Genomic DNA, 16,460 nt, shown 5'->3' with positions numbered 1-16,460 from the left:
AATCATTTTTGCAACGCAGGACAAGAAACCTTTGACACAGTGTTCATGAACAATAAAATTTCTTTAAAAAACCAAACAAAACAGAAAAGGATGTGAAGAAATCACAGGAGTTAAGGGGAAGTAAACTAAAACAGGGCAAGAGAGATACCAAAAGAACAAGAATTCCCACAATATCTAAACAGGTAACCATTGTTCTTGGACAGCCAATTCCAAGTCCAGAGTATCGCCAACAGTTCCTGAAAGCCGGTCATGGCTGTCTCCATCCTATCCAAATCGTCCAGGGAGCGTATCCAGGGAGCGTATCCTCACACCAGCCCCCTCATCACTTTTTAAAAGTTGCCAGTTTGTAGAGGGGCTCGCTTTTCGCTTCTGCCGTCCATGTACACAAGTGCTGCCGAGAGAGACCGTCGCCGCCTCGTGGCTGGAAGGCGGATGCAGGGGTTTCACGGCGGCTGGGAGTCTCTCCCTCTCCCAAAAGTCCTGATACAAATCCCACGGATGCTCCCGTGAGTGGGCTTCATCTCATCAAGGCAGAATCATTCCCCACCCCACCCCCGCATTCCCCTCTTGTCATTTCCGGAAGGAAAGAGAGCGTACTCCTTGCTCTGATCAGGCCCGACTTCTTGTTCTGTGCGGTCAGGTGCAGAGGCCATAACGTTGTCCCTTTTCCTCTCGCCTTAAATTCCATTTAGCGCTGTTGGGATCTGTTGTGTCAGGCCAGCAGCTGGCCAACTCCTTTAAGTTCTTGACTTGGCCAAGTCAAAAGGGAAACACACAGACATTGCAGCAACAGGGATATATTAGGTTGAACAGTCCCCCTTTAACCCAAAGTCCACCCCTCCCCATTCGCCCCAAAGTTTACTTGCTGCTGATTTTGTTTGTTTTAAAAGTCTGCACGTCTCAAAGCAGTCTTTTCCCCCCCCACCCACCCACCCCCACAACAGAGTTAAAAGCTCCACAGGTTGCATCGTCTACCTGGTGGCCAAGGTTGGAAAAGCAACTTGCTTCTGTTGCTACTTCCATTTTTTTTCCTTTGTTTAAAAAGCCACACATACACACGCGGGGTTGTGCGATGGGGTCCGGCCTTAGGATTGCTTCAGCCGCTTGCGTGGGGGTCCCAGAAAAGGGCACTGCGCAGAGGCCAACGAGCGATATGCCTCGGCCACCAAATGGGGGTGAGACACGACCATCGACTTCCATCCTGAAGTCTCCATGACGTCGGAAGCGTGGCTGGAAACAAACAACGAAGGAGCCAAGGTTACCAGCTGTTGCTTTGGGGGGGGGGGGAATGCACGCACACAAAAGTTAACAGTGAAAGGCAAAACACACAGAAGGGAAGGGGAAGTTCTCAGGCTATCAATACTTCCACTTTGGGGTTTCAGCAGCTGCTTTTTATGTCTTGTTTAAATGCATCATCATCTGCTATAGATACTCTGCGGTGCGATGTAAGCAAGATGACACTACCTTGGCCTGAAACATGGGAAGGCAAACTAAGGCCCGGGAGCCGGACCCGGCCCAATCGCCTTCTAAATCCAGCCTGCAGACAGTCCAGGAATCAGTGTGTTTTTACATGAGTAGAATGTGTCCTTTTATTTAAAATGCACCTCTGGGTTATTTGTGGGGCCTGCCTGGTGTTTTTACATGAGTAGAATGTGTCCTTTTATTTAAAATGCACCTCTGGGTTATTTGGGGGGCATAGGAATTCGTTCATTTCCCCCCCCTCCAAAATATAGTCCGGCCCCCCACAAGGTCTGAGGGACATTGGACCAGCCCCCTGCTGAAAAAGTTTGCTGGCCCCACTTGCACTCCATTTTGCATTGAGCAACTCACCATTCAGACACAATAGGCCAGGGGTCCCCAAACTATGGCCCCCGGGCCGGATGCGGCCCAATCGGCCTTCCAATCCGGCCCGCGACGACCCCCGCCGCCCGCTGCCGCCGCCCGCTCTCACGGCGCGCGACGCAGCGACGATCTAAAAAACCGGCAAAAAATCGCCGAAAATCCTTTGTGCGCATGCATATGGGCCTCTCCCGACCCGGAAGAGGTCATTTCTGGTGCACTTCCGGGTCGGGGGAGGCCCATACGCATGCGCACAAGCGATTTTCGGCGATTTTTTCCCTGCGAGTGTGCGTGTGCGCATGCGCACGGGCGCACACTCCCCCGCCCTCCGGCCCGCTGCGCGCGCACTCCCCTGCCCTCCGGCCCACTGCGCGGTCGGCGCGGCGGGCACCGGCCCGCCGCGCGGTAAGTCTGGGGACCCCTGCAATAGGCAGTTCTAAAAGTAACATCCAATTCATCCAAGAAAGAGAAAGAGAGAGGGTATTTTGCACTGGTTGTCCACCGCAGGACACACCTGTCTTCTCTTCTCTTACAGGATTTGCAAATCTCTTACAGGACTTGCTTGTTTGTTTCTCTTGGGATGCTTAAAAGAGAAAGAATATGAATGCAGCTGCCACTGTCCCCCTTGGCAGAAATCAGTGGGGCAGAGTGTCCTTTCGGAAAAGTGTCTTCCGCACGCAACAGCCACTACTTGATTCTCCAGCGCAAGGGCAAAAGGGGAAGGAATTATGTTTGATAAAAAAGAAGCTGCGGATGAGCCAGCGAGAGAAACCAAAACAGAGGAAGTGGAATTGTTTTTTTGGTGCACCAACTTTAGCTGGTTATGAGAGTGCTTGAACAAAAACTGCAGTACAAGAAGTGCAATGGGGTTTCGTTCTCTAGGGTTCTTACTTGTCAATTTCCCCACATTCTGAGGCGAGGGGGAGAAAAGATAAAACCTGCTTACTAGTTGATGAAGTCAACCGCCTGAGTTTTTAGCTGGTCAGCGCTGTGTAGATCAGCCAAGATGAGGATCTCCGCTGCATTTTCTACGGACAGGTTGCTGCACAGAGCATCCTCGCACATCACCTTCAAGCGTTCCAAAGCATACTAAAAATAAAACATAAAGGCAGGGGGAGGAAGGTACAGAGAGGTACTGAAATGAGGTTGCCCCGAAAGAGGAAGACCCAAAAGAGGCTGTGGTGCTGTGGTGGCCAAACTCCTTACAGGTGGGTTTTAGCACTGCTATTTTGAATGGCTTTTGTAGATGCGGCACCTCGCTTCCTTTAATCCTATAAAGTCTCTGTGCTAGCGGTCGTCTCCTTGTTGGAACAAGCGTTCCAAGTCTTGTGCAGTGCTTCTGTAACTATAGCATAGCACTGATACATGCAAAGTGTACTGTACTTTCCCCCCAATTATTCAATAGTAATGTTTGGAAGCACAATATTCAGGAGGAAGAGAGATGCATATTCTGGGCAATTGTCAGCATTCCTCACAAATGTCTGAAGCCTTCTGGCTGGAGAGAGAGAGAAATGAGGCGATATCTTAAGTTCTTTTGCCAAAAACACACATAACGAGTGCCAAACCTAACTGCAGAAGCAGAATTATGCAAAATTGTAGTAGGTTATCTGCATAACTTAATTCTGCTCGCAGAGCTTTGGAGCGCTGGACAAAGAGAACATACAAGCCCAAGCAGCTGGATGGAAAGTCAATGGAGTCTGGATCTTTAGGTACAACAACATCCTTTCCCATCTTCCTCAATAAACACTTCTGAAAGACAAAGCCTAACTCTCTAATCGCATCTTCACCCAAGAGCCCAATGGCAGGTCTCCAGGGTTTAGGATATGCACTGTGTTTTGTTTATAGTATAATTGCGTATTTTCCCCAAGAGACTGGAGGAAGACAGAACAAGCTGTTCCCAAGCCTCTCGGGCAAATATTAAGAGGCTTCATGTTCTGCCATAAAAGGTTTTGCTTTCTGTTCTTATACAGACACCCAAGAAGAGGTTTTTTTTGGGGGGGGGGGAGGAAGAGCTATATAAAAAGTCACAACAATTAAAGACCCCTTAACCTTACTGTTTGCTCAATGGGTTGGGCAACTGCTGTTGCTAGGCAGGGCTGAAAATTAACTTGCCACTAAACCATTCCCAGAGGCCAATATGGGCTTCTGCTAGGCAAGTGTGCAAGACTCACTTGGCATCTGCTGCATGGTAGTATATTTTGATTTTGTGAAGGGGGCACAGGTTTCTACCCCACCCACCCACAATTAAAACTGCGATATTCCACCCTAAATTTGCCATACTACTTTTATTCCCTGCAAACATACGGCAGGGGCTTTTTCACTGCTATTCTATTAATGACTTGAATATCAAGGCTTGGAAATTCCAATTCCAAGAAACCCAGCTTCTTCACCTCTGCCCTTTTGCCCCAACCTGCCACACACAGGTAAGGAACAGCACAAAACCTCTCAATTCAGTGGTGTAAGATGTGACCTCGAAGCATCAGCATAGCGTCCTTAACTTGCAGGTACCCCATATTCTTGCAGGTGTGAGAGGCTGATCCTGAGGCTTTTTCACTGAGGCAGTGATGCCTCATTTCACATCCCTTTTAATGAAGTCCGTGCTGGCCCAGGGGGTGATGGCGATTTAAATGGCAGTGTACAAGAGAGGCACATGCTGCTCGCAACAGAGCAGGGCACCCCTCTCTCTGCGCAATGAGGGGTGTACCTAAAGATTGCTGTCTCATCCTAGAAGCTTCTACAGCAGACTGTTCATCTTTCAGTGCATTCCTGCAAAGATCAGGAAGCAAGAGTTCGTCTCTATTGGGCCTGCTTCTCCTCTCGCAGTCAACACCTCGAGGATGGGACAGACTGCTAGGAGGACAGAGGTTAGCAATGCCTCATGGCTGGCCAGGCCCTGAGCCTCTTGACAGCAGTGGGGTGTGGCCCGCCTGGAGAATAGAAGGTTAAGGGGTGATATGATAGCCATGTTTAAAAAAAATAAAAGGATGTCATATCAAAGAGGGTTGTTTTCTGCTGCTCCAGAGAAGCGGACACGGAGCAATGGATTCAAGCTACAAGAAAGAAGATTCCACCTAAACACTAGGAAGAACTTCCTGACAGTAAGAGCCGGTCGACAGTGGAACTTGCTGCCAAGGAGTGTGGTGGAGCCTCCTTCTTTGGAAGCCTTTAAGCAGAGGCTTGACAGACATCTGTCAGGAATGCTTTGATGGTGTTTCCTGCTTGGCAGGGGGTTGGACTGGATGGCCCTTGTGGTCTCTTCCAACTCTTATGATTCTATGATTCTAAATACACAGCCACTCACAGCTTACATAATGGGCTAGGTGGGCCAAGGAAATCTCTTTGAACTGTGCCCAAAGACCCAGGAGTGAATTTGGTAAGACACCAATGGCATGTTCATGCCAGTAAGTCCCCCACAATTTCGTCACCAGGAGACGAAAACTACTCTGGTTTTTAAAAAACCCACAAAACCAAAGGCCTAGGTATCAAGTATAAACACAATGATGTTGAAGCTGCGATTTCTGTGCTAGTCCCCCTCTCCCTTTTTGCAAGAGGGAAAAAAAGGCAACGGCCAGCCAGCCACCCGAACATCCTGTGTACCTTATCAGCAGCTGCAAGCAAATCGTCAGCCATTTTATCGAGGTTAGGTGCCTTCCCCGTGTAAATGAAGCACATCATTTCTTTAAAAACTTCAGGTTCCACATCGTTGATTTCAACTCGATTCTGCACCAGGGGGAAAATTAGGGTTATTCTTCTGACACTCAGGCAACAGACCCAACTGTTGGTCTCCTCCCCCAGATCTCTCTTTTTTTGGGGGGGGGCAAAGTGGAACTATTTGGAGAGAACACGTGCAGGAGGAACAGAAATGTTCCAGTCTCCTTTTGCCTCTTCCTACTATCAGAAGAAGGGACCCAGGTGGCGCTGTGGTTAAACCACTGAGCCTAGGGCTTGCTGATCAGAAGGTCGGCGGTTCGAATCCCTGTGACGGGGTGAGCTCCCGTTGCTTGGTCCCAGCTTCTGCCAACCTAGCAGTTCGAAAGCACGTCAAAATGCAAGTAGATAAATAGGAACCGCTACAGCGGGAAGGTAAACGGCGTTTCCATGTGCTGCTCTGGTTTGCCAGAAGTGGCTTTGTCATGCTGGCCACATGACCTGGAAGCTATACGCCGGCTCCCTCGGCCAATAATGCGAGATGAGCGCGCAACCCCAGAGTCGGTCACGACTGGACCTAATGGTCAGGGGTCCCTTTACCTTTTTACTATCAGAAGAGAATGTGCTGAGACTTTTCCTTACAGCTTCGCTCTGCCACTGTCTCAGGCAGCGGCAAGAAGTCAGCATTTACTGTTACATGAATGCCACCCCAACTGTAAAATGCTGGCAGCGCAAGAGAATTAACTCCCTCCTACGGTGCTTTCCAAATTTTCTTTTCTGGCCTGCCTTGAAGGTTCCTGGTGGTTTACAATATGCCCATCTCTCAAAGCTTCATTTCACAACAAGGCTGCAAGGTAGGAATGGTGGGGACAGTGTATCTTGGAACAAAAGGCATCAGCTAGTGAGCTTCTCGACTGAACAAGCCTCAGACTTGCACCCAGGGCTCTAGCTCTGGCTCCTTGAAATATAAAAAACTGGAAGGCAAATGTCGACCTACAGTGATTCTTTTTTCATGCAAAAACTGGAAAGAGTAAATGCCAAAATACATACAGTATTAGGGCAATGCCTTTATTAGGTCCAGCAAAATGCTGCAAGATTGATGAAGGTTTCTGGAGAACTCGCAAGCTTGCACATTATATTGTGTGATATTTTGGTTGGCCTAATAAAGGTATTCCCCCGACATGGTTTCTGTTTCCATTGGCAGCGCTTGTTCCCCAGCCATTCCTCTGGTCAAGACCTATCTATCTAAAATACAGTTCACAATGTCAGCTCTCTAGTATTCTTTCCCATAGCAAGAGGCCTTGCCAACCTGAACACATGACAGCAATGTATTTTATTTCCGCTTTGAGCCTCTGTGCCGAGCAAGACCTTTGCAAGTGGAGGTCAGACGTCTGCAGTATTTTTCAGCTACTTGCGGGGAGGAACCAAGAATTGTTCCGGCTCCTGAATTATCTCTCCCAGTCTGCAGATCAGCAAATGGCTCTTCCTCACGACCAGAAAGCTGCTCTGCTCACTTACCTTTTTACTCTCTTCCATCTCATGTTCAAACATAGCGCTGAAAACCGGAGAACGTGCTGCGGCCAGAGGGGTGGGGTGGGGAATATGAGAGAGAGAGAGATTGGGGAGGAGGGAAAAGAACACCACAAAATGCAATTAAAACTATGTGAAGAGATAACCTTCCTCTCCAGAGAGGAACTGACACATGCAATCAGTACCTGCAAATAAAGGTACCAATATAACAGGGCGTAAAAAATAAACAAAACGTTCATGAAAGAAATGTTATCAAATGTCTTCCTAAGGGCATATGCACATTAGAGAAAGGAGACCAGCTTAAAACTAGCTTTTCCATCAGCCCAGCCCACCCACACCCAAGAGCAGCTCTGGAAATTGCAGTTTTGTGATGGTGAAGACCACTCACTCACAGACATTCTCGGCTCCATTCCCTCCCACTACAGTTCGGAGGGTTCTCCTCCAAGGAGCCATGGTGGTTAAACTGGCTTGGAGCAGAATATATATGGGGCTGTGTGCACCCTGTGCTTAACAAAAGGGGCAAAAAAACGTTGTGCTCCCAGGCAGACATCTTTCTGCCCCGAGAAAAGCTAGGTTCTGCAACACGCATGAATTATGCAAGTTGAACAAATGTTACAAGCTTGCCACAATTCATTCTGGTTTTGCTAGCCGCACAAAAGTGAAAAATCTACGCAGGGGCCTAGCTGAGGGGAAAACACGGGAGTGCGTACCCCTAAACTACTCGCAAATCGCATTGAGCAATCCGTCTGGGATTTCAGCAGGAACTGCCACACTTTCAAGTACAGTCGTACCTTGGTTGCTGAACACCTTGGAACTTGTATGTTTTGGCTGCCGAATGATAGAAAACCGGAAGGGAGTGTTCCGGTTTTCAAACAATTTTCGGAAGCTGTACATCTGGCGTGGCTTCAATGGCTTCTGATTGGCGGCAGGATGCCGCGCTTTGGTCTTCGAACAGTTTTGGGAGCCAAACGGACTCCCGGAATGCATTCTGTTTGAGAACCAAGGTATATCTCTGCAGTCCTAAGACACCGAAACTTGCCTTTCTAAAAGGAGGGAAGAAAGCTGAATAGTGTATCCTGGGCTCCCACGGAACTGCATTATATACAGCAGGCATATCCAACAATTTTGGCTTCCCAGAAAAAAAAGCTGAACAACTTTGGTCGATCTAATGGGTAGATCGCTGCCAGTTTTTTTGGTTTTTTTTAAATAGTGGGAGTAGATCACAGTCTTCTTGGGAGTTGGACATGCCTGATTTACAGCATACACTAAGTCCTAGAAGACCTCTGGCAAAGCAGTTTCTACAATTTGCACCTTCCCCGCCCTCCCAATAGCATTAAATGGGTTTTTTAATCTGAGGTTTCGATATGATACATTCCCATTGCCCCTCATTCATTCAATTGTTCCCATCTTATAGGACCCGCTATTTGGAGCCCCTTTCTGGAAAAGGAGGGAATCAACCTCCAAAACACTCATCAAGGCAGTCGGCTTGTCCCTGATCAGTCCATCCGCCATCCTGCTAAGCCTCGCGCCCATGTCGATACCGACCTGCTAATATGGCTTTGTGAGCCTGGAACTCCTGGCCTGCTACACACAGGCAGCAGTCTGTGAAGCGAGAGTTTTCCCAGAGGCCTCCCAACTCATCAGCCAAGCGGCATTCAGGTACCTTCACCATGTTCATGGAGTTCTGGCCGGAGATATTGACAGAGTCCTGTACTACACTCACCTGCAAGGAAGTACAGGGGATCAACAAAAGAAGAAGCAGCAGCAGCAGTGATTTTATTATTATTTTTTAAGCACAGAGGGTCGGTAGGGTGGAGGGAAACAAAACCCAAAACCCCCACAGATGCTCTTGGGTAGCGATGTTTAAGAAAGAAACAGCAATGCACTGAAAAGAAACCGTGCTCCCACCCACCCAACGGCATGGCTGCCTAAGGATTCCCACAGATTTTAATGGAATTAGAAGTTCATCCAAGTTCTTTCCTTTGGGATAAAAGACAGGGTCGTCCATTTCTACAGACTGGTCCACGCAATCCAAGGCACTACGTGCCGCAGGCAAGGAGCAGAGATGTCAAAGAAAACAAATCTGCCGAGCTCCACATGGCTCCAGAAGACAAAGTTATCAGGCCACAAGCGACAAAAACCTCTCTATAGATGAATACCAATGAACACTTACTATATGGCAATTTACAATGGGGTACAGACAAATGCCAGAGAGCCCAGTCTTCTGTACACTGTTCCTGAACCTCCTTGATCCTCCTGATTTCATGTCAGGTATATGCAGGTGTAGTAAAATTATCACCACCGCTTGGCAGAGTGTCACAGGCCAGCTTCCCAAGCAATTATAGACATACTACTGCAGATTACCACTGTATGAAGTCATTTCGATTCAGTCAGAGTCACTAGCCATATTCCTTCCTGACTGCACCAACATCTGTTTTATCAGTCCCTAACCTGAGCACAACCCAAGCTCCAAGTATTTAAAAAATGAAGGCTCAAGTTAACTAGTTCAGAGGTTTACAAACTTCCTCACCTGGAGCTATATTTCGGAGGTGATTTCAAAAATTAAAATCAAGAGATATAAGAATATCCCTGGACTCTGAGCATGGAGGTACCATATATCCATCACGACTGGTTGCCTCTGAAGTGACTTATCCTCCATGAATGAGCCTATTGCCCATTTTTAAAAGACTTCAAGCACATGGACATTACGGGAAAGATGGGGAAGCTGATTCTGTTGACGGGCTCCCAACTCTCATTGGCATGGCCAACAGCCAGAAATAGTAGTAGCTTCCCCATCCCTGCCCTTACAGGGCCTTGAGGGCATGCTGAAAATTTCCACAGCCCAAAACTCCAGCACCAATTGGAGGTTTGTTATCATCCCTGTTGGATGACAATATACACATTTAAAATGTTGTGTGCCCCACGCCGACGCTGCTTTCCAATGGGAGACAGGCAGCAAAAGTTCAAATAAAATCAAAAATACAATTTGCAAGCCTGCTCTGAACCCCCACCTCTGAAACTACTGCTTTTGAAATGTTACTTGCCCTTATAAACAATGCCAAAGTGAACTGTTCAAGAATCAGCAATTTCAATGGAAGCTTTAACATCTCGCCCATCACAATTAACAGGACTTAATTGTTGTGAGATGTTGGGTGGGTTGTGCCTGGTACCCCTGCAGTCATGGAAGCCATTAAATTTAAAACAAACCCTGTTTCTTTTTACTGAACAAAAACCGAGATCCTGAGAATGCTGCAAGTTGCTCTGAATCTGGCAGTGCAGTCATGGAAAACAAAGAATCGGGCGCCTGCCTCTTTGAGACAGCAGCCACTTCAAACTGGAAACGGATGCTGCAAGGACCTCAATGTAAGCTAACTGGCAGCTCCACAGGTAAGGTAAAGGTAAAGAACCCCTGACAGTTAAGTCCAGTCGCGAACGACTCTGGGGTTGCGGCGCTCATCTCGCTTTACTGGCCGAGGGAGCCGGTGTTTGTCCGCAGACAGTTTTTCCGGGTCATGTGGCCAGCATGACTAAGCCGCTTCTGGTGAAACCAGAGCAGCGCACAAAAATGCAATTTACCTTCCCGCCGGAGCGGTACCTATTTATCTACTTGCACCTTGACGTGCTTTTGAACTGCTAGGTTGGCAGGAGCTGGGACCGAGCAACGGGAGCTCACCCCGTCGCGGGGATTCGAACCGCTGACCTTCTGATCGGCAAGCCCTAGGCTCTGTGGTTTAGACTACAGCGCCACCCGCATCCCTTGTACTAGCTCCACAGGTACTAGCCAGAAAAACAGGGGCTGTGCAAGAGCAGGTGTACCAGTGTCTCATGTGATCAGGCCATGTTGCTGCACGTTGACAGAGGCAAGACCCAGCAGAACTAAAGCAATTTTAAGACAGACAAACCCTCTTCCTCAGCAGTATTCCAAGTTTTAAATAAAAACCCTGGCAACAGTCTCCCAGCTCACCAAATGTTATCAAATCCTTAGAGAGCCTCAACAGAGGGGAACACACACACACACACACACACACACACACACACACACACGCCATTCCTGCCAAATAGAAACACAGCTGAAAACACCTGTGGCAAGGAACGGGGGGGGGGGGGAATTTGCTGAGCATATGGCACTAAATTGCAGGAAAACGTCCTAGCATCAGCAAAAACTAGCACAAGTTTTCATTTCTACGCATAACTTCTGGCTTCCCAGATTCAAAAGCTTCTCTCTGACAAAAAGCCTAATACTTTCCCAAGAATTAATCTCATGCTGTGTGGGGAAAGACAGGCCACCTTGTCTATTGACAAAAAAGCCCCACACAGAGAGATGCAAAGGCCTGGAAGAAACACATTTTCTCTATTGTGCTCTACTAGAACCCTTTCCCCCTCAATCTGTCCTACAGAAAAACTGAAAATTTTGGAGATCACTGAAAACACTCCAATAAAAAAGTTGCTTTCTCTTTTGGCACAAGTCAAATGCTTTTTAAGGCAAGGTTTTTTACTCACTCAAAATGTGAAACATGAAGGTTTTGATGTTAAGGCTCCCTAAAGAACATTGTTGTTTAGTCGTTTAGTCGTGTCCGACTCTTCGTGACCCCATTAAATAATGGCAAAAGTGTAGGTATGTGACACTCAAATCCAAGATGCATTTCAACTCCTAGAGGGGCTGCCCTCTTCATCAGAGGACCATTTGGGGCCTTTGTTTTCTTGTACAGTGGTACCTTGGTTGTCAAACTTAATCTGTTCCTTGGTTGTCAAACTTACTCGAAAACCAAGGTGCGGCTTCCGATTGGCTTCCGATTGGCTGCAGGAGCTTCCTGCACTCAATCGGAAGCCGCGCCAGATGCCCAGCTTCCAAAAAATGTTTGCAAACTGGAACACTTACTTTTGCACCATTCGGGAGCCGATTTGTTCGGGAGCCAAGCCATTCGGCAACCAAGATACCATTGTAAATTGCTACTTCCTTTCCTCTGGGAAATCTTGACCCAGTGTGGAGATACTAGAAGCTAATAACCTGGCATCTACTGCCCTTTGGACATGTACAAAACTAGGAGCCAAGGTTTTAGATTTCACTATAACGCACTGATACTTTTTGAGGCTGCAATCCTATGCATGCTTACCTGGGACTAAGCTCCACTAAACAAGAGTGGGTCTTCCGAATAAAGATGTACAAGACCGTTTTATAAATTTCATAAAGGTAAAAAAGGTATTATTCCCCCTCCCCAGAATTTATAGAATTATACATTTCCTGATCCTCCCCTCCACAGGTTAATCCACGTAATTCACATGACAGCATGCCACAAGCGAGAAAAGGTGCTTGCAGAGAAATAGCTCCAGACAACTCAAGCAAGCGAGCCAAGCCACACCTTATGGAGGGAGTTACAAAATGCCCCTCTGCCAACCAAAACACTCAGGGTCACCATTCAACTCCAACTACTGTGCTCAGTTCAGAAGGAATGATGGACAAAGGGACTGGACATGTGATGGGAGCTGAGAAGCGTCTTTGCAGCCCCTTCTGTGGTTTTCTTCCAAATGAAACAAAGGGTTTCGCGTCGTTTCCCCTCCTTACCTCACAGAAGAGAGTGAGCTTGTCATCTGGGAGGAGTCCGTTGGCCTCATCCAAGAGAAAATCTCTTCTAATAAACTTCTTGAATCCCCAGTCTTTGCCTTGCACAAACCGGTAGGCTCGCTGACTCTCTGGAAATATATAAACAAGTGGGGGCTCTTTTTTGAAAAAGGAAAGCCAAGAGACACACAAGCAGGGCTCTAATTCGCGCTCGCTGCCTGTGCTTAAACGGCAGCTGAAACGGAAGGATCCGGCCGCCAACTATGCCTACCCATTGCTTTCGTTTCTTCTCCTTTTGCGTTCAGGATGGAGAACTTGAATTTGGCTCGGACTTCGCTCTTTGGACAGCTGACCAGTAGCAGGTAGAGGGAAAGGTAATCTTTACTCTCTTCGTCCAAGCCCTTTGGATTCACGCGCAAACACCTGCAGAAGCAGAAAGATAATCTTCATCTTCTTGATACTGTATGGTCTTAACCTGCTGGCAGAAACAAGTTTCCACACACAGATCTGTCTGCACTGGGTGCACAAAAGAAAATGCAATGTAGGGGACAAGGGAGGCACAACCTGTGATAAGGCGGTGCTTGCGGTTACTCCGTAGAAATCCCAAAAGAGGACAAGGATGGTTTGGACATTATTTTCTCCCTTGCGTGGGATTTGTGCTCCCACATCCCTAGCTTTCTTCTGGAGGAGCAAGGATAACCAGAACTAGATATTAAATAGGATGGAGATGCACCCAAGTGCTCTTCCTTTGGATTCCTCACTAGGTTGGATTTATCTTGTAAGGATCCCAGTTTAAACATGGCCAATGCCCATGGGTTGCAAGTATGGCTTGGCTCACTTGCTTGAGCCATCTGGAGATATTGATCTTGTGGTGTGCCTCTGGCTTAGATGGCATGGTCTTGCCTTGCTGCAATCTGTAAGACAACACATTTTGGCCCCTTGCAGATGATTCTAGAAAATTTCTTAGCTGCATTTTCATTTTTTTAAAAATAAATTTTATTTCTATTTTTCATTATTACAGTTTCCAGAACCACATTTACATTGAAATCAACATTTCCTTCATTCATATCTTACTTTATAATAAAACAATCATTTACGACTTCTTGCCCTTTTCTGGTTTCTTTGATTTCCCCATCATTTCTGCAAATTCTTATATATCCATTTCATTCTCTTTTCCTTTCATTATGCCTTTAATTTATGTTATATTGTTGGATTTACCTTAATCCTGCTAATTTTTTTCCCACATGTTGTTGTTGTTTAGTCGTGTCCGACTCTTCGTGACCCCATGGACCATAGCACGCCATATTTAGTGTTATTTTCCATATACTCCGCAAAAAATTTCCACTCCTTTTTCTCTTTTATTCTACTAGTTAAACCTGCTAGCCCTGCATATTCTAGCATTCTTAGTTGCCAATCCTCCCTGTTAGGGACCTCACTCACCCTCCATTTCTGCAGCAACAAAATCAGAGCTGCAGTATTGACATACATAAATAGGTTTCCCTGACATCTGGGTATTTCTGTCTGTACCATTCCCAAAAGGAATGCCTCTGGGTTTGGGGGGGGTGGTGGTGGTGGTGGTTTCAAACTTTTTTTTTTATCTCATTGTATATCATTTCCCAATACTCTTTAACTATTTTGCATGTCCATCATGTATGGAAGAATGTTCCTTTTACTTCTTTACATTTCCAACATACATTGATTTTGATTTGCACATCTTAGCTGGTCTACTTGGGGTTAAATACCAATTGTTAACCATTTCCAAACAGATTCAGGTTGGTAGCCATGTTGGTCTGATGCAGTCAAAATAAATAAAAAAATTGTCCAGTAGCACCTTAGAGACCAACTAAGCTTTCGTGTGCATGCACACTTCTTCAGATACCAACTGTTTCATTTTCAAACAGTTCTGTTTCAATGCATAACATGCAGTAAATTTTAAATATTGCTTCCATAATTTCTCCCAGTGGTCAAATTCTATATTATGCCCTATGTCTGTTGCCCAATGAATAATTGATGATTTTAACAACTTGACTTTTGTTTCCCATTCCAATAACATCTTAAACATTCAAGATAATAACTTTTGATTATTTTCTAATAAATTTCTTTTAAATTGTGAGCTTTGGTCTGAAAATCTGTTTTTCTTATCCATTTTGAATCACTCATTTAACTGATAATATTGTAACCAGTCTGTTACCTAGCTACTTATTTCCTCCATAGTCTTCAGTCTAGGTTCCCTTTCTGAAAAATCCAATAAGTCTCTTATGTCGCCTTGTCTATCCATATTACTGCTCTTCAAAATGATTGCGTCTATTGGCGATAACCACAAAGGTGTTTTCCTTTCCAGCAAGTTCTCATACTTCTCCCAAACTTTATATACCTTCTTTCTAACCACATGGTTTGAAAACCTTTTATGTATTTTAGCTTTCCCATAGCACAGATATGCATGCCAGCCGAATTTAGGATCACAACCTTCCAAATGCAATAGATGGGTGTTTTTTTCAATATAATCCATTCCTTTAGCCAACACTGACACGCTGCCTCATAAAACAATTAAATCTGGCAGGGCGAAGCCTCCTCTTTCTTCACTATCTATCAACATGTTATGTTTAATTCTTGGTTTCTTCCCCTGCCAGAAAAATCTAGAGATAGCTTTTGCCATTCTTTGAAGCAGCGTAAAATGTTGACCACTGGGATGGACTGAAATAAAAACTTTTTAGGTAATATATTCATTCATTTTAATGGCTGATATTCTACCCAGTAGGGAAAGTTTCATTCTTCCCCATATTTCCAACTCTTTTAATCTCCTTCCACACCTTTACGTAATTATCTTAAAATAAGTTGAGATTCCTCACAGTCAGCCATATCCCTAAGTACTTCACCTTTTTACATATTCTTAATCCGCTCACCATTTCCAGTTCTTTTTTGAATGGTCATCCATGTTTTTACCAACATCTTAGTTTTTCTGTATTTATTTTAAGGCCCGCCACCTTCCCAAACTTTCTTATATTCTCTAATACCTTAGGAACCCTTTCAAGTGGCTGTTCTACTGTTAATACCACATCACCAGCAAAAGGCTTTAGTTTATAGGATTGTTGTACCACCAAAATTCCTTTAACTTCCCCGTTCTTTCTTATACCCTGTAACATTACTTCCAGCATCAATATAAACAACAGTGGGGATAATGGGCAGCCTTCTCTAGTGCCTTTCATTATTTTACAGTTATCTGAGAGATTATTAATTACAATTATTTTGGGGGATTTTTCCATATAGTTTGCTCTAATTCCTGTTAAGAAGGTATTACCCACTTCCATCTTTTCTAACACCTTGGTCTTAGCTGCATTTTCAATATGGATGAATGGTATTGAGAGTCACAGGGATAAACCACAGGGATACTGATATGAAACATGCTTCTATACCATTTCTCCTTTCCCCTGAAGGTCAGGGCAGTTCATTGCCTAAGTCATTATGAAGACAATCTCATGCGTCGTCATTATTGTGCCATTTTACAGAAGGTAGAATTGAGGCTAAGCATTAGCAACCTCCCCAAGGCCTCCCAGTGAGTGTGCAGCTAAGCAGGGGTTTTGAACCCAATTCTAAGCACCACAAGCTACCAAATGCTGTGTTCCTTGCTGGTCCCCACTGTGCACTGTGTAATGATCCTTACCACTTCAATTTATCATTAGCTCCTGATGAAAATGTTGAACTTTTGATAACCTCTCCCATTTCCTCCCGGCAAAAGCTGAAGTTGTTGATGGTCCACATGTAGGAAAATTTGACCACTTTGATCTGAAGGGGAAAAAGAACAGCAGAAACACAGTTACAAATAGCAAGATGATGGAAAGACAACATACCTTATTCCCAATGATGATACGTTAGACCAGGCATC

At 45.6% G+C, this 16,460-nt stretch overlaps 1 protein-coding gene across 3 annotated transcripts in view; it reads right to left on the bottom strand.

The window, feature by feature from the left end:
* Nucleotides 1–939: 939 nt before the first annotated feature.
* SPOP (speckle type BTB/POZ protein) overlaps nucleotides 940–16,460 on the bottom strand; it is a 54,724-nt gene continuing 39,203 nt past the window's right edge. For all 3 annotated transcript variants that reach the window (XM_035134910.2, XM_035134911.2, XM_035134912.2), the window contains exons 3-10: nucleotides 16,239–16,360; nucleotides 12,849–13,000; nucleotides 12,581–12,708; nucleotides 8,563–8,740; nucleotides 7,006–7,061; nucleotides 5,437–5,559; nucleotides 2,786–2,928; nucleotides 940–1,230 (exon numbers count right to left, since the gene is read on the bottom strand). In XM_035134910.2, the coding sequence (XP_034990801.1) occupies nucleotides 1,086–1,230; nucleotides 2,786–2,928; nucleotides 5,437–5,559; nucleotides 7,006–7,061; nucleotides 8,563–8,740; nucleotides 12,581–12,708; nucleotides 12,849–13,000; nucleotides 16,239–16,360 (1,047 nt within the window). In that variant the 3' untranslated portion in view covers nucleotides 940–1,085. The remainder of the gene's footprint in view (nucleotides 1,231–2,785; nucleotides 2,929–5,436; nucleotides 5,560–7,005; nucleotides 7,062–8,562; nucleotides 8,741–12,580; nucleotides 12,709–12,848; nucleotides 13,001–16,238; nucleotides 16,361–16,460) is intronic.

This window comes from Zootoca vivipara, chromosome 13, assembly GCF_963506605.1.
Source record: "Zootoca vivipara chromosome 13, rZooViv1.1, whole genome shotgun sequence".
NCBI lineage: Eukaryota > Metazoa > Chordata > Lepidosauria > Squamata > Lacertidae > Zootoca > Zootoca vivipara.
Note: the sequence above shows the minus strand (reverse complement) of the source record. Positions and strands in the feature narration are given on the sequence as shown.